General features: G+C 44.6%; 1 protein-coding gene across 5 annotated transcripts in view; it reads right to left on the bottom strand.

Moving 5' to 3' along the window:
* Positions 1-18,505, bottom strand: part of LOC140738786 (arrestin domain-containing protein 3-like) — a 154,740-nt gene that overhangs the window by 20,315 nt on the left and 115,920 nt on the right. For 4 of the 5 annotated variants that reach the window (XM_073066629.1, XM_073066638.1, XM_073066620.1 and 1 more), the window contains exons 2-3: positions 7,734-7,806; positions 7,498-7,651 (exon numbers count right to left, since the gene is read on the bottom strand). In XM_073066629.1, coding sequence (XP_072922730.1) covers positions 7,498-7,651; positions 7,734-7,806 — 227 coding nt within the window. Of the gene's footprint in view, positions 1-7,497; positions 7,652-7,733; positions 7,807-17,063; positions 17,680-18,505 lie in introns of those variants that run through there. The other variant, XM_073066653.1, reaches the window with a different exon arrangement.

The following is an 18,505-nucleotide window of genomic DNA, read 5'->3' as shown; positions in this document are numbered from 1 at the left end:
AACAACTGTCAAATACCCACAGTGTAGGGAAAAAAAAAAGAATAAATTGTGCAAATAATAAGTAAACAAATAACACACGGAACGTGAGTCGCAGAGTCCCCGAAAGTGAGTCCACAGCCACAGAGCCGGTTCAGTGCTGAGGTGAGTGAAGCTGGTCCAGGAGCTCGATGGCTGCAGAGTGAGGTCAGCTCTGCTGTGAATAAAGGTTCCTGGAGTAGTGAGCTGAACACCATCCTTTGCTCTCAACACCTCAATCATTTTAATCTGGCTCGGCATTTAAACTGGCTAAACATTGGGTCATTTTTCGCTCCAGTTCCCAGACCCTTCTGCTTCAATCTAGCCAGGTCCACTCGAGCAATGGCTGCCATGGCCATACCTACGTTATTGAGAATCCAGTTCACCAAATCCTTCAGGATTCCACAAAAACGCCAGGTCGTACAGACAGTTCTAAAGTGCAACTCCCAAAGGGAAATTACAAGCTGTGGTTTGCAATGTTTGTAGTCCAAAAACAGTGTATTTAATAGAAAAGTTAGTAGTTCTGTTAGTTCTGTTCTGTTCTCGGAAAATCAGGCAGCAGCTAAGGAGAGGAATAAACAGCCGAAGCTTCAGGACAAGACCCTTCATCAGGACAGATTCAGATTATTGTCATTTAGAAACCACAAATGCAATGCAGTTAAAAAATGAGACAACGTTCCTCCAGAATGATATCACAAAAGCACATGACAAAACAGACTACACCAGAAAAATCCACATAACGTTTGGCAATCCCCAATCCAGAGTCCGGAGAGGCTGCTGCGTATTAATATCGCGCTACCATCTTGGTGTGTTCCCCAGAGAGGAGCTCCAAATCCACCAGACAAAACAAGACCAAAAACTAAAGCTACAAGACCTGCACAAAACCACATAGTTACAACATACAGTTACAACAATGCAAACAATAGCATAATTGATTTAAAAAAACAGACCATGGGCACAGTAAATAGTCCAAAGATGTTAAAAGACTAAGTTAAAAAAAAACACCACACAGTTTCCACAAGTCCTCAGAGTCCCCGATTGACTCGTCATCCCACGCTTGCGGCAGAAGGGAATACTCCTGCTATAGACTTCCATGGCGCCACCCGACTCAGCCTCAGCACACAGTGAAAACGATCTGATCACAGCGGACTCCGAGTCCGTCGAACCTCCGAGCCTCCGACCATCCCCTCCAGCACAGCTTCTTCAAGCACCATCCTCTGCCGAGCGTATTAAAATGGCCCCGCCAATGGCCGTCGGCAACGTGACCCCAAGGACTGGGGGCCTGTTCTTCCCAGCAGAGACCTGGACCTCACAGCAGCAGCAGCAATGAAGAAGGTCTTTCTGGAAATTTTCAGATGTTCCTCCGTGCTCCCACGTCCATTTTTCATCCAATTATGATTGCGCACGGCACCCAGCTTCACAAATAACAGATAATCAGCTCTGGAGTGGCCGCTGCAAGCTGCGTCGTGCTACCATCTTGGATCCTGCACCCTTAACAGCAGAATCTATGTTCTGGTGTATTCCAGAATGGGTCAAAGATTTCAATATAAAAATAGCAATCAGAATTGAGGGGAGTTGATCTTCCCCCAGGCCACAAGACAGCAGAGGAATGCAAGGGGTGGAAACGTGCATCATTCATGACTACCGACACTGAGTTGGGTTTACTTTCAGAGATTGGTCTGTCATGATGACATAATCACGAGCAGTTTTTTTTTTAAAAAACCACACTTTCTGTTCTGTGTTTGGAGGACAAGAAGGGAGTTGTTACGGTCTTTCTTAAACTTTAAATGACTCTGTTGCTTTATGTACAAAAACCTACAAAACAACTGAACACCCTGCAGCTCTGATGATGTATGAAATGCCAGTAATGTTATACCATTTGCTTTTATGTTGCACCATATACTGTACGCACATAATTATCTGTTAATATATTTGTCGTAATATTACTTTACATGGAGACACGGAGAGACGGATGTACTGTCTTGTGCACCTTGATCTGGAAGGTGATCCGTTTCATTTGGTGGTACACACATGTATATGGTTGAATGATAATAAACTGAACTTGAACTTGACTGCAAAATACCTGGAAGTCTCTAGCCAAATGATTTTTTTTTTAAGATGGAACAAATCTTATGTTTTATGGCCTTTCCTCTGTATTTATCAAGTTAGATACTGCCTGTTATGCCACTGGCATTTAGGGTAGCAATAGAGCCCCCCCCCCCCCCCCACTCCATTTCTGTCCGCCTTGGCCATCTTCTCTACTGTGCCCAGCTGTGTTTCGGGGTTCTCACTTCTGCCTCTACGGTATGGCAGCAAGTTGTCTTTGGTCTCCTGCATTTCTTGCACCCTTCACAGGTCCAATGACGTGATGACTTGATGATAAAGCAGGCCTCTCTTCTCATCACATGCTCAATCCACCTCCAATGTTTCCTCACGATGATTGTTGGAGATCTTTCTTGACCAGAAAATAGAGGATCTTCCAGACGCTCATGGTGTGGATTAACGACAGCTTGGCAAGGACATTCTCTGTTATGTGCCAGCATTCTGACCCGTACAAGAGTTTGGGCAGAACACAGCTCTGGTACAGCTTCACCTTGACGTGGACACATTCAAGTTAATACATTCATATATTCACAGAGTTTTAGTGCACTTGCATGGCCCTGTTTTTTTAATCAGTCTGTGAAGGCAGTGAAGTGAATGAATGTACAGAACTCAGCTAAGGGAGGAGGCGGAGACAGAAACATAAACAACAACATAATATCCAACGTAAGAATGGCAAACAAGCAGAGGAACTTGTGTAGAGTTTCAATTTAGTCATATTTTTAAGACCACAAGACATAGCAGCAGAATTGGCTATTCGGCTCATCAAGTCTGCTCCTCCATTCAATTATGGCTGACCCATTTTCCATCTCAACTCCATTCTCCCGCCTCCTCCCCATTACCTTTAATGCCATTATTAATCAAGAACTTATCAACCTCTGTTTTAAATATACCCAAAGACCCGGGCTCCACATCCATCTGTGGCAATAGATTCCACAGATTCATCAGCTTCTGGCTAAAGAAATTCCTCCCTATGTCTGTTCTAATGGGACATCCTTCTACACTGAGCTGTGCCCTCTAGCCCCAGACTCACCCACAAAGCAAGCATCCTCACCACATCCACTCTATCTAGGCCTTTCAATATTCAATAGGTTTCATTGAGGTTTTCCTCCCACCCACACCCTCGTTTTTCTAAACTGCAGTGAGTACAGACCCAGAGTCAAACACTCCTGATACATTAACCCTTTCATTCTGGGATCACTTCTGAAAAGCTCCTCAAGACCCTCTCCAGTGCAAGCACATATGGGGTCCAAAACTACTGACAATTCTCCAAATATGGTCTGACCAATCCTTATAAAGTCTCATTATTACATCCTTACTTTCATATTCTAGTCCTCTCTAAATGAATGCTAACATTGCATTTGCCTTCCTTACCACAGACTCAACCTGCAAGTTAATCTTTAGGGAATCCTGCTCAAGGACTCTCAAGTCCTTTTACACCCGATTTCTGAATTTGTTCCCCATTTATAAAATAGTTGATACCTTTATTCCTTCCACAAAGTGCATAAACATACACTTCCCCACACAGTATTCAGTCTGCCTAATCTCTAGAGAAGGGATACGCTCAGACCGATGGCTTGAGATGTGTCTATTTTAACGCAAGAATCATGAACAAAGTGGATGAGCTTAGAGTGTGGATCAGTACTTGAGGCTATGATGTTGTGGCCATTACAGAGACTTGGACGGCTCAGGGGCAGGAATGGTTAGAGTGCCAGGCTTTAGATGTTTCAGAAAGGACAGGGAGGGAGGCAAAAGAGGTGGGGGTGTGGAACTGCTGATCAGAGATAGTGCCACGGCTGGAGAAAAGGAGGAAGCCATGGAGGGATTGTCTACGGAGTCTCTGTGAGTGGAAGTTAGGAATAGGAAGGAGTCAATAACTCTACTGGTTTTTAAAAAAAATATAGACCACCAAATAGTAACAGGGACATCAAGGAGCTGATAAGGAGACAGATTCTGGAAAGATGCAATAATAAGGCTGTTGTGGTGGAAGATTTAAATTTCCCCCAATATTGACTGGCATCTCCCTAGAGCGAGGGGTTTAGATGGGGTGGAGTTTGTTAGCTGTGTTCAGCAAAGTTTCTTGACACAATAAGTTGATAAGCCTACAAGGGGAGCGGCTGTACTTGATCTGGTATTGAGAAATGAACCTGGTCAGGTGTCAGGTCTCTCAGTGGGAGAGCATATTGGAAATAGTGATCACAATTCTATCTCCCTTACTATAGCACTGGAGAGGGATAGGAACAGGTAAGTTAGGAAAGCATTTAATTGGAGCAAGGGGAAATATGAAGCTATCAGGCAGGAACTTGGAAGCATAAACTGGGAACAGATGTTCTTAGGGAACTGTACGGTAGCAATGTGGCAAATGTTCAGGGGATACTTGCATGGGGTTCTGCATAGGTATGTTCCAATGAGACAGGGAAAGGGTGGTAGTGTACAGGATCCATGGTGTACTAAGGCTGTTGAAAATCTAGTCAAGAAGAAAAGCTTATGAAAGTTTCAAAAAAACTAGGTAATGATAGAAATGTTGAAGATTATAAGGCTAGCAGGAAGGAGCTTAAGAATGAAATTAGGAGAGCCAGGAGGGGCTATGAGAAGGCTTTGGAGAGCAGGATTAAAGAAATCCCCAAGGCATTCTTCAAGTATGTGAAGAGCATGAGGATAAGACACGAGAGAATAGGACCAATCAAGTGTGATAGTGGAAAACTATATGGAACCAGAGATGATAGCAGAGGTACTTAATGAATACTTTGCTTCAGTGTTCACTATGGAAAAGGATCTTCGTGATTCTAGGGATAACTTACAGCAGATTGAAAAGCTTGAGCGTGTAGACATTAAGAGGATGTGCTGGAACTTTTGGAAAGCATCAAGTTGGATAACTCTCTGGGACAAGACAAGATGTACCCCAGGCTACTGTGGGAGGAGATTGCTGAGCCTCTGGCAGTGATCTTTGCATAATCAATGGGGACGGGAGAGGTTCCGGAGGACTGGAGGGTTGCAGACATTGTTCCCTTATTCAAGAAGGGGAGTAGAGATAGCCCAGGGAATTATTGACCAGCAAGTCTTACTTCAGTGGTTGGTAAGTTAATAGAAAAGATCTTGAGAGGCAGGATTTATGAACATTTGGAGAGACATAATATGATTAGGAATAGTCAGCATGGCTTTGTGAAAGGCAGGTTGTGCCTTACGAGCCTGATTGAATTTTTTGAGGATGTGACTAAACACATTGATGAAAGTAGAGCAGTAAATGTAGTGTACATGGATTTCAGCAAGGCATTTGATAAGGTACACCATGTAAGGCTCATTGGAAAAGTAAGGAGGCATGGGATCCATGGGGACCTTGCTTTGTGGATTCAGAACTGGCTTGCCCACAGAAGGCAAAGAGTGGTTGTAGACAGACCATATTCTGCATGGAGGTCGATGACTAGTGGTGTGTCTTGGGGATCTGTTCTGGGACCCCTACTCTTTGTGATTTCTTATAAATGACCTAGATGAGGAAGTGGAGGGATGGGTTACTAAATTTGCTGATGACACAAAAGATGGGGGTGTTGTGGATAGTGTGGAGGGCTGTCAGAGGTTACAGCGGGACATCAATAGGATGCAAAACTGGGCTGAGAAGTGGCAGATGGAGTTCAACCCAGACAAGTGTGAAGTGGTTCATTTTGGTAGGTCAGATATGATGGCAGAATATGGTATTAATGGTAAGACTCTTGGCAGTGCGGAGGATCAGAGGGATCTTGGGGTCTGAGTCAATACGACACTCATAGCTGCTACGCAGGTTGACTCTGTTGTTAAGGCAGCATACGGTGTATTGGCCTTCATCAACTGTGGGATTGAATTTAAGAGCCGAGAGGTGATGTTACAGCTATACAAGACCCTGGTCAGACCCCACTTGGAACACTGTGCTCAGTTCTGGTCACCTCACTACAGGGAGGATGTGGAATCTATAGAAAGGGTGCAGAGGAGATTTACAAGCATGTTGCCTGGTTTAGGAGCATGCCTTATGAGAATAGGTTGAGTGAACTTGGTCTTTTCTCCTTGGAGTGGTGGAGAATGAGAGGTGACTTGATAGAGGTCTACCAGATGATGAGAGGCATTGATTGTGTGGATAATCAGAGGCTTTTTCCCACGTGTGAAATAGCAAACATGAGAGGGCACAGTTTTAAGGTGCTTGGAAGTAGATAGTGGAGATGTAGGGGCAAGTTTATTTGAAAAAAAAACGCAGATGGTGATAAGTGTGTGGAATAGGCTGCCAGTGACAGTGGTGGAGGTGGATACGATAGGGTCTTTTAAGAGACTCCTGGACAGGTACGTGGAGCTTAGAAATCCAGAGGGGTATGGGTAACCCTAGGTAATTTCTTAAGTGCATGTTCAGCACAGCATTGTGGGCCAAAGGGCCTGTATTGTGCTGTGGGTTTTCTACATTTCTATGTTCTATGTTCTGATGAATTAGTTCTAGTCATATTTGTTTACTTGCCTGGGCTGAGTACAAATCCAAGATTTAGATAAATATTAATAATTATCTTTGTCACAAGATAATTATTGGAATGTATAGTGAAAAGTACCATTTGCATCAGTGACTAAAACAGCCTGAGGATTGTGCTGTGGGTAGCCCGCAAATAGTCGCCATGCTTCCAGCACCAATTTAGCATGCCTATGACTTACCGCTACGAGTAGCGGGGTGGAGGTACGCCCCTACCATAGGAGGTGTAAGGCGCTGTTTCCCTCTGTTAGCCTGCAAGTACCCTTCAGCAAGGTGTAGCCCCTACTTACCCCTCACACCCCCCCCCCCCCCCCAAGATGAGGGTCACATGCAGCCATGGAAGCAGCTGGTGAATGGGTACATCAGCTGCTGGTGCATATCACCAGTCCTGGTTATGATGCCAGGCAGATCATCTCTGAAGAATACTGGTACTGATGGCAGGTGACCCCAATCCCCCCCCTTGTAAAGACACTGCCCAGAAGGTGGCAATGGCAAACCACTTCTGTAGGAAAATTTGCCAAGAACAAACATGGTCACAGACACGATCACACACATCGTACAACACGACACATAATGATGACACCTTACTAAACTTAACCTGTAGGTACATGGAATGTGGGAGGAGCCTGGAGCACCCAGAGCAAATCCACATGGTCACAGGGAGAATGCACAAACTCCTTACAGACACCAGTGGGGATTGAACTCGGATTGCTGGTACTGTAAAGTGTTGTGCTGACCACCACACCACCATGCTGTGATTGAATTGGACTTAAGTCATTCAGTTCATGAGGGCTTTGACCTTCCTTACCCCCACCCTTTCCTAGTAAAAGTTGTCAGCATTTTGTGAATGAATAGAACAAACTGGTTTATTAAACATTCACCCAAAACACTGTGGAACCTACCAGTAGTGGTCCGGGAGCACTAACGTCAATCCGGTTAATTACCATGAACGGTTCTTTTATTTTTGTTCTCAGTTTCCAAGGTCTGTGCAGTTTGGCTGTCATCCAATAGCTCACATGGCCATACGTACCCTTAAAGGTGGAAGGCAGTGGCGGCCTGTTGGAGAAAATAAACCAACATGAAGCATCATCTTTACTAATAACGAATCACGTTAATGATTTTTCCTGTCATAACTCACGCGTGTGGAAGCACAAGACTGAACGGATACTCATGCCTGCCCGATGTCAACACAGTAACTTCATCAGAAGACTCTGTAGAAACAAATTCAGTTAGCATCTGTAGTAATTTGCTTCTGAGTTATGTTCAGAAATATTTACAGATGTAATACTATGTAATAGTCTAGAGAATATACGTATTATACTGTATACACAGTGAATTGCACTGTACTACTGCCACAATTAAAAAAAACAATTTTGTGACATGAGTGATGATAAACCTGATTCTGATATGGGTCTCTAATTGTGGACAGAGTGGGAAGGGGGCAGGGAGAGGGGAGGAAGCGAGAAACACCAGAAACAAGTTCTGTAATGATCAATAAACCAATTATTTGGAATGGTGCTGGGTGTTTCTGCACCCGCAACACCCCCGCCCCCATCCTGTCCCTGGCACTCCCTCTCTGTAGCTGTCCCACATCCCTCCCATGGCACCTCCCCCTCACCATTCTGGACATCCTTTGCTCCTGCCAGATTCATAAACACATTGTGCAAGTCCTTCCAACATCTGCCATTTATCAGCCCCCTTTTTCCAGCTGGTGCAGATCCCACTGTAAGCTATGATAGTTGCCCAAAGTAAGAAGGCACATAGTATGTTGGCCTTCAATAGTCAAGGGATTGAGTTCAGAACCATAAGGCCACACTCATAATTACACTTAATGTCACCTGCAGCACTCACACAATGCTGGAGGAACTCAGCAGCATCTACGGAAAAAAAGTATAATTGACGATTCAGGCCGAGACCCTTCAGTTGCCTGGCCCGCTGAGTTCCTCCAGCATTTTGTGTGTATTGCATTGATTTCCAGCAAATGCAGATTTTCTCTTGTTTGTAACATTATTGGCATATGTCCTGAAATTTGTTTTGTGGCAGTACAATGCAAAACATTAAAACTATAAATTATGATAACACAGATACACGCACTAAGTATTGCAAAGAGAGAGGGAAAAAAAAGGTAATGCACATGGATTTGTTGCCCATTCAGAAACGTTAGTGGTCTAAGACTCTGGTTAGAACACACTTTGAATATTGTGTATAGTTCTGGTCACCTCATTATTGGAAGCATGTGGAAGCTTTAGAGAAGGTGTAGAGGAGACTTACCAGGATGCTGCCTGGATTAGAGAGCATTTCTTATGAGGGTAAATTGAGGGAGCTAGGACTACTTCCTTTGGAGCAAAGGAGGATGAGAGAAGACTTGATAGAGGTGCAAGAGGCATTGGTGGAATTGACTGCCAGCACCTTTTGCCCAGTGCGGAAATGGTTAATACAAGATGACTAATTTTAAGGCGATTGTTGAAAAGTATAGGGGGTATGATGTCAGAGGTAGTTCTTTTGCTGCCCCCTTCCAAAGAGAGTGGTGAGTGTACAGAACCTGCTAGCAGGGGTGGTGGTAGAGGCAGATACATTAGGGATATTTAAGAGACTCTTAATAGGCACTTGGATGATAGAGAAATGAAGGACTATTCGAGAGGGAAGCATTAGACTACTTGATCTCTTTATACAATTATCCTGCCTAACCAGAATCTACTCTGGTTAGTCTTCACTGCTATCTCCCCATAGCAAATTTATCCTTTCTGTGTGGTGAAGACTGCACCTAATACTCCAGGTGTGGTCTCAGCAAGGCACGCCCTATGAAGTAATGGACTGTATTCAGGTCCTCTGGCATAAAGGCTAATGTACTATTTGCCTGCTGTACTGTTGTGCCCAAATAATAGCTTTCAATTACTTAAGTTTAAACTCACCCAAGTCCTATTGAAAAATCAACATTTTCCAATTTTTTTCCCAAAGCAGGAATTGGAGACAGTCATAGATCATCACACTACAGAACCAGGCCCTTTGGCCCATCTAGTTTGTGCCGACTTGGTTTTCTGCTTCGTCCTATCTACCTACACCATAGCCTTCCATACCCCTCTCATCTTTGTACCTTTCCAAACACCTCTTAACTGTTACAATTGAACCTACATCCACAATTTCCACTGGGAGTTCATGTCACACTCACACTACCCTGAGTAACATGGTTCCCTCTCCGATTCCCCTTAAAGATTTCACCTTTCACACTTAACCCATGACCCCTAGTTCAGTCTCACCAAACCCGAGGGGAAAAAGCCTGCATGTATTCACCATCTATACCTCTCATAATTTTATATACAGTACTGTGCAAAAGTCTTAGCCACCGTAGCTGTATACATGTGAGCTTGAGAGTTTTACATAGTACTGTGCCTCTACAAGATCGTCCCTCATTCTCCTACACTTCAGGGAATAAGTTCATAAGCTACTCAACCTCTCCATGGACCTCATGTCCTCAAGCCCCTCAAATTCCCAATGCAGAAGCCACAGGTTAATGAAAACCAATGTGCCAAAAGCTCTTTACAACCCTATCTACCTGTGATGCCACTTGCATGAAATTATGGGCCTGTATTCCCAGATCCACCTGACTACACCTCTCAGAGCACAATGTTTACTGTGCAAGCCCTAACCTGGATTGTCCTTCCAAAGGGCAACATATCACTGTGGTAGAAATGGTTAAACAGGTGTATGATGGGATACTTGACCATTCTGGAGCAGATGGACTTAAGACTATGATGAGAGTCAAGAATAACCTTGGATGATAAGTGCAGTGCCAGGAATTCATACAAACAAGATCCTAGGCCCCTGGGACCAGGAGGGAGAATGCATCTGGGGGTAAATTAGAAGTTCTGATAACAGGGAACAAAGAGGACTGGTAGACTCGTGCTGAGAGAAAATTGACATGCCTTTTAAATGATTTATCATGTACTGACTGTGGGATGCTAAATAAAGTTATGTGAAGTTGTTTGGCTCGCTGTATAAATGAGCTCTGTGTAACCCAAAATCAGTTCTGGTAGCTGTGGAGACTGCTGCAGACTCTCCATGTCATGATAGTAAGATCTTAAAAACAAAACTTGAAGTCACTCTGGTGTTCCTAGTTTGCACTTCCATGACAATCACACTTGACTGCTTTCAATTCTACCTGCCATTTTCAGCCCATTTTCCAGATCACTTTGATCGACTTCCTCATTGTTCACTATGCCACAAAATACTGACTTTTTGTTTTTCTACTTAAGTGGGTAACCACTTACGTGTTTGCTATTCAAGTAATTGAGATACAGTAATTAATTAATTGAGATACAATGTGGGACCACACCACACCACTCAGCAACCTCAATTTAACCCCAGCCTAATCATGGGGCAATTTACAATGACCAATTAACCTACTAATCAGTACTGGGAGAGAAAACCAGAGCACCCAGAGGAAACCCACGTATATTAGGTTGAGAAATAGCTTCTTCCCCCAGGCTGTAAGACTACTGAACTCTCTGCCACCACCCAGTTCTCATCACGTATGAAGCACCAGTAGCATAATACTACTTTTTAAAAAAACTTGTGTTCTATATGCAACCTGTTATTTGTCAATTAGTAGTAATATTATTTTGTGTTGTGTGAGTTATATGTTCTGTGTTGTGCACCTTGGTCCGGAGGAACACTATCGCGTTCGATGGTATACATGTGTACGTCTGAATGATGATCAAGTTGAACTTGAAATTGAACCTCTCGTTTTCTCCCACTTTCTTTCTTGTGGTAGCACGGTCACCCAGTTTGCTCATATTTTCTTGAAAGAATTTTGTATCATCATGACTAATAATATTCCAGTAACTGTCCTGTCATTTAGCAAACTGATGAATATTGCATTGGGTCCCCTGGGGAACTTGTGGATATAAATGTTTGGCTGAAACAGACAAGCACTATTCTCTGCCATCAAAACAAACAGAAGCCTGCTAAATTGACTCCTATTAGCTCTCAATCCACACTGGTTCATAAATCACTAATTCCATGCACTAATCTCCTACAGACTGCACTGTCTTCTGCACATCCACATATACCATTGAATTCCTATGATTACATACACATGTTCAACATGTGCATATATACTCATTCCTACCAATAGCAGAACTAAGGGTGCGAGAGAAGCACGGTGGTTAGCTCAATGTTGTAAAGGCTTGGGATGGAGGAGTTCAGAGTTCAATCTTGACATCATCTGTAAGGAGTCTGTAGATTTTCACCGTCGAACGTGTGGGTTTCCAAAGACATTGGTAGATCAATCGGTCATTGTAAATTGTTCTGTGATTAAGGTTAATTGGTGGGTTGCTGGGTGGCATAGCTCGAAGAGCTAACTCGGCAGTACATCTCAAATAAATAAACTCATTCCTACTAAACGGCAGAACTAATTTTATCTTTCACACAGATTGCGGGAGGAACTCAACAAGTCAGGCAGCATCTATGGAGAAATAAAGAGCCAAGGTTTCGAGCCATGACCTTTGCCTTGATGAAGGCTTGGCCTAAATTATTGGCCATTAATTCTCCTCCAAAGGTGACCTGCAGAGTTACTCCCTGTTTTGTCTGTGTTCCCAGCATCTGTAGAACCTCTCGAATCTCTATTTTCCCCTTTCATTCTCTTCTGTTATCATATTAAGTGATTATTATGCATTTTCTGACTTTGCTATTTATGTACTTACCCAAGTGATTTTTAAATATTGCAGAGGTTTAGAGGGCTGTGGGCCAAACAAATGCAGATTGGACAGTCTTGCTAGCCAACTAGAGAGGGTTAATATACTTTGTAGCCTGGGAAAAATACACACAGGACAAATACTTTTTTGGTCTTAATTCCTTCATCTGTTTTAGATTTTTGAATACAGAAAGAAGGCAACAAAATAAAACAACAAAATGAATTTTAAAAACCACAGTTCCTGCAGTTACAATCTCAGCTTAATTTTGGTCCACACATGTATCAACTAGTTAAGTACACAGTATGAAAATAAAACAAAATATACAAAACCAATAGGGTAGTGGTAATTTTTGGCATACCTGTGGTTAACTTCCTAATATGTATAGGCTAGACCCCAAAATGAATTCTCCTTGCTCATAAGGAGATAAGGATCTTCACACAACCACTTTACCCAGCACTGACACCTTACTCGTGAACATCTTTCCTCACCACACGTCCAGCACTCCTTTGGGGAAAAAGCAGCTCCCAGTACTTGATGTCCTTTCTAGAACATTATAACTCTTGTTTCTGCTCTGTATCTGCATAATGATCTCACCGTTTTCTCTTGAAGGCACAGGCAGCTATTTTAGTGTTACCTCAGTGAATACACAAGTGCACTTCAACAACAAATAATGATATTCAATGGTCACCTGGTTACATTCTCCCCTGAACACAGGCAAGCATCCTCGGTTAACCACTCACTGCAAAGGTACCTTAACCTCTTTAACTGCTTCTCTGAATAGAACTAACTTAGACTAACCAGTATCTGTGACACTGCTGTAGGTTTTTTTGGAGGCCACATCTAGGACTGACCTTAATTCGTGATGTGGGTTAGAGTGCTGTCCAGCATTTACTCCTGTGGGGTGCTGCAACAGGATGACTACCAACACCCGAACCCATATCAGCACTCACAGACCCTATAATCTCAGTTGCAGAAGATAGGTTGTCAAGGCTAGGGTTGAGATTCCATATACGCTATCCTGACACACCTTACTAATATCACTCCATTCTCGGAATCCCCAGAATCTGATTCATGTCCCAGGGAAGGGCTAGCCTGAATTACAGGAGTTTGCAGTCTTCTTTGAGGAGCTGGGGTGGGAACATTCACACAGGGCCCATGTCTACCCTGTTCACCCTCTTGATAGGTCCTCCTTCCAAAGGTTCCACGGGGTACGTGTTGTCTGGCACCTCTACCACCCTGTAGACAATTGATTTCCAAGCATCCTGGACCTATTACGGCCTAATGGTCTGTTCCAGAGGCAAACCAGTACATTTATGTCAATCTTAGGACAATGAATTTTTATCCTCCTGTAAGGCAATGCATTCTGCAGCCTTCTGCTCAGAGTATTCTTTTGCTCTGGCATGAGCATCACTCAGTCCTTTCTGGTTTGTGGCTAACCCGTCGTATTTCCTGTACACAGACGGTTCTCGCCCCAGCAGAGCATCCACGGGCAAGTGGGGATCAACACCGAACAGTAGGTAATAAGGGGAATATCTGGTGGTGGCGTGAGGCGTCACATTATACACGTTCACTAACTCGGGTGGGTGCTCAAGCCACCTGCGTTACTTTTCCGGAGGTAACACACGCAACAAATCACACATCGTCCCGTTGAAACGCTCACACTGAACGTTGCCAGTAGGATGATGGAGTGTAGTACAACTTTTCTTTACCCCATACAGTTTGCAAAGCTCAGTTATGACCTCATTTTCAAAGTAATGGCCATGGTCAGAATGCAACCTCTCAGGAACTCTACTTAATAAACCATTTTCTCAAGAGCACCTTTGCTGTGGTATCGGCCTTTTGATCCCCAGTTGGGAATGCTTGGATCAATTTTGTAAAAACGACTGACTACTAAAACATACTCATGCCCATCAGCTGCCTGCTCAAGTAGAGTCAAATCTACAGCAACTTCGAGTGGCAGAGAAGAAACTATTTCACTGGGGCGATGGATCTTGGGGTGTGGCATTTTAGTTAACACACTATGCAGACAATTTTTGATCCACTGCGCCCCATCCTAATGCATGCCCACTCAAAAACACCCGCTTCCCAGCAAGTGCAGAGTATGCTCGATGCCTTGGTGGCCCGTAGAGTCATGTACACACCCCAACACTTTACTCCTCAAGCTGGTAGGTAGCAGAAGCTGATAAAACTCCCCATGCTTCTCCTCCTCTAACAGAGACAAAACAGGTTTACATAGATCTTTACATTCCTTGCTATTCAGCTTTCTTTCTCCTGTCCCACAAGTTTCTGAAGACACTTAACACAGGGTCTTGCTGCTGAAAAGTGTGCAAGTCTCCATCAGAATAACCCAGGAGGGTTGGAATGTTTTCTTGCATCAGACCACTTACAGTACCAACTTCAGGAACTCATATTTGCTTGACCTTACAGCTTTAAGACCAGTGGTAACCAGTGCCGAGACTGATCAGACTACAGGTCGTCACAGAGCTGTCAAACTCGGCATCCTCTGAGATAGGCTCAAGCTCCCTAGAGAGAGTATCAGCCACAGTATTGCTCCTACCTGGATGATACTGAACAATCAAACACTGACAACTGAGAGATCCATCTTTGCTCAATTGCTCTCAACTTTGTACTTATCAAGTGAAATAACAGATTATCGCCAGTATTTATGGTGAACTTGGAATCCAATAAGAAACCATGAAACTTCTCTACCACAGCCAGTAAAGGTCTTAGCTGAGCTTATTGTTCTTCACTACCCCTAATGTCGAGCTGGTCTAGAATTGACTTTAACTTGTGGTTACTACACTTCTCCTTTGTACCAACTGTTACTTGTTCAATGCCAGCTGAGATCTGCTGAAATTTTACAGCACATTGCTGATCACTATCTGCGCACTCTACCTTTGACAGGATACCCTAGCAGGCCCTAGGTGAGAGCCATACATCCTCTCAAAGGAGGTTTAAAACCTGTACTGGTACTATACAACTACATGTGACAACAAGCATGGGAATAACTACAAGATCTCCTGGTAAATTATGTTTTTGTAAGCCTCCCACTTATCAAATACACCTTTGCCAGAGAACAGCCTGTCCTAATCCATACTTGCCAGATTCTTTCTGATACGATCAAAACTATTAGAATCTCAACCCATGGCCAAGACCTATTATCATGCTGCTTCCTGCACTCATATGGAGCATGTCGACATCCAACTTTACCTTGAACTTCCACCCTGCCCTCAAATTTACATGGTCCATTTCTGACTCCTCCCTCCCAATTCTTGATCTCCAGAGATACAGAGAAGCAGCTTATCTACTGGTGTCTATTATAAACCTCACAGCTACCTGGACTATACCTCTTTCCCACCCTGTTACTTGTAAAAATGTAATCCCCTTCTCTCAATTCTTTCATCTCCACCACGTCTGCTCTCAGAATGGGGCTTTTCACTTCAGAACAAAAAAATGTCCTCCTTCAAAGAAAGGAGCTTCCCCCCCCCCCTCCACCATCAACACTGCTCTCAACCACATCTCTTCACACACATCTGCCTTCACCCCATACTCCTGTAGCCACACCAGGGATAAAGTTCCTCTTGTCTTCGCTTACCACCCTACCAGTTTCCACATCTACCTCACAATTCTCTAACTTCCACCATCTCCAATAGGATCCCACCACCAAGCACCAAGCACACCTTTCCCTCCCACCACTTCCTGCTTTATGCAGGATCACTCCCCACGTGACTCCCTTGTCCAATCATCCCTCCTGACACTTCCGTTCCAAGCATAACAAGTGCTACACCTGCCCCTACCCCACCTCCTCCCTCATTACCATTCAGGGCCCCAAGCAGTCCTTCCAGGTGAGGCAACACTTCACCTGTGAATCTGTTGAGGTCATCTACTGTGTCCAGTGTGGCCTCCTGTATATTGGTGAGACCTGGTGTAGATTGGGAGACCGCTTCACCAAACACCTTTGTACCTTTTGCCAGAAAAAGTGGCATGATAAGGCTACACTCAGGTTGGAGGACCAACACCTTATATTCTGTCTGGGTAGCCTCCAGCCTGATGGCATGAACTTCGACTTCTCAAACTTCTGGTAATGACCCCCCCCCCCCACCCACCTTGCCCTTTTCCCCACTCACCTCATCTCCTTACCTGCCCATCACCTCCCTCTGGTGCTCCTCACCCTTTTTCTTTCTTCCATGGGCTTCTGTCCTCTCCCCTCAGATTCCTTCTCCAGCCCTGTATCTCTTTCAACAATCAATCAACTTCCTAGCACTTCACTTCACGCCTCCCCTTACCGGTTTCACCTATCACCAAGTATTTCTCCCCCCCCCCCCCCCCACCTACCTTTTCTACTCATTTTTTCCTCCAGTCCTGCGGAGGGGACTCCGCCCTAAACGTCCACTATACTTCTTCTCCATAGCTGCTGCCTGGCCTGCTGAGTTCCTCCAGCATTGTGTGTGTCGCTGTCGTTTTCTATACTTACTTTGAAACTAATGACATTATGATCACTAGATGCAGAGTGTGTACGTGCAGAGTCATGAACTCAAGCGATCCGAACGCCCAGTGAAAGTTAGAATTTCCACATTAATCATCTGCATCTATAATCGTTTCCCGAGCTGACTAAAGGAAGCTCCAGTGGCGCAGAGCACATCAGCCGCTGCCGCCTCGCCTCCACCGGCGGTCACACTAACTATTGTCAGACGGAGAACAGGCCAGTTGCTGGGTTTGTGGACACTTTACAGCCGATTTGGAAAGATCTCCGTGCAACGCGAGCGCACACCTACCTATCCCAACCAACAGGTACTTGTGCTTGAAGTATCGCAGCTTCTGGCTGTAAGTGTGGTCGTTGTCGGAAGTGTCGCTTTCTGTCCATTCAACATACGCCTGGCCCTTGGCGTGGATTTTAAGAGCCTTCACCTCGATCTGCTCCGTAAGTTCCACCACGATCCGTCCGGAGACCAGCTCCCCGCAGGAGTAGGTGGGGCGGTCGTAGAGGATCGCGAAGGTCTTCACCTTGCCCATGGCCGCGGTGTGGGGACCTTCTGAGCAGCCGAACACCGATTCGGGATGGTGTCTGACTCAGGGCAGGAGCTGGCGATGGGCTCCACCCCGCTAAAAGATTTCGTGAGAAATGCCCACTGAAACGGGAAGGCTTGTCCGTCCCTACACGGGTCCTGCTTCCGTTCTGAGGGAAGGGTAAGTAGTCTGTAGTACACAGATGTCCAAACCACACACACCGTCAGCGCAAGAGGCCCATAAGAGAAGTGCTCACTTTTTGGGCTTTATACGGTGGGGTCCTCGTTCCCATTTTTTGTCGGATTTACAAACTCAACAATCACGGAAAACACGGTGAACTGTGATTAGTCCGTGTGCTCTGTCGTTGTGAAATGGGAAGTTTCAGGTTGAAAGACGGGCTCCGCCCGCTTCCCGCTTTACACAAACGACCAGCTGCAAGACCCAACTCATCGTCATACCTTGCCTAATCTGCAACTGGCAGCTGACACAGGGAAACGCCCTTCAGCCCACCGTGCGGCTGCCAGCCCTCCGGAACCAGCCGTATTTAGTTAACATTTCTGTCTTTAGAATCAGGATCAAGTTTAACATCACTAGCATACCTCGTCAAATTTGTCGTTTTGCAGCAGCAATACATAATAATAAAACGCTCTAAATTACAATAAGTGTATATAGAACTGGGTGGCGGGGTGGAGATGTGTTTCTACCAATTGAATTTATTTAAATCTTATATCCATCCCACAACGTGAGGGAGTAAGAATCTTTGCGTTATGACTCCGTCGCACTATTGAGACGAATTTACAAGACTAATTGCTTGTAGAAAGAAGCTGTCCCGTAACCTGTTGGTCCTGGCTTTAATGCTGCGGTACCGTTTGCCAGAAGGAAGTAGCTGAGACTTCATTGTAATTGCATCAATATGTTGGGCACAGGATGTAAAACTCCCTTGTGCCCTACCATTCGTTGTATAATCCTACACTAAACTGACTTTCCAAAATGCATCATCTCACAGCTGATTGCATTCAGATCTGTTCACCACTCCTTGGCCTCCTGTATATTGGTGAGACCTGGTGTAGATTGGGAGAGCGCCTCACCAAACACCTTTGTTCCTTCTGCCAGAAAAAGTGGCATGATAAGGCTACACTCAGGTTGGAGGACCAACACCTTATATTCTGCCTAGGTAGCCTCCAACCTGATGGCATGAACTTCGACTTCT

The sequence above is a fragment of the Hemitrygon akajei genome, chromosome 2 (assembly GCF_048418815.1).
Source record: "Hemitrygon akajei chromosome 2, sHemAka1.3, whole genome shotgun sequence".
NCBI classification, from domain to species: Eukaryota; Metazoa; Chordata; class Chondrichthyes; order Myliobatiformes; family Dasyatidae; genus Hemitrygon; species Hemitrygon akajei.
This window is presented reverse-complemented; position numbering and strand designations above follow the sequence as displayed.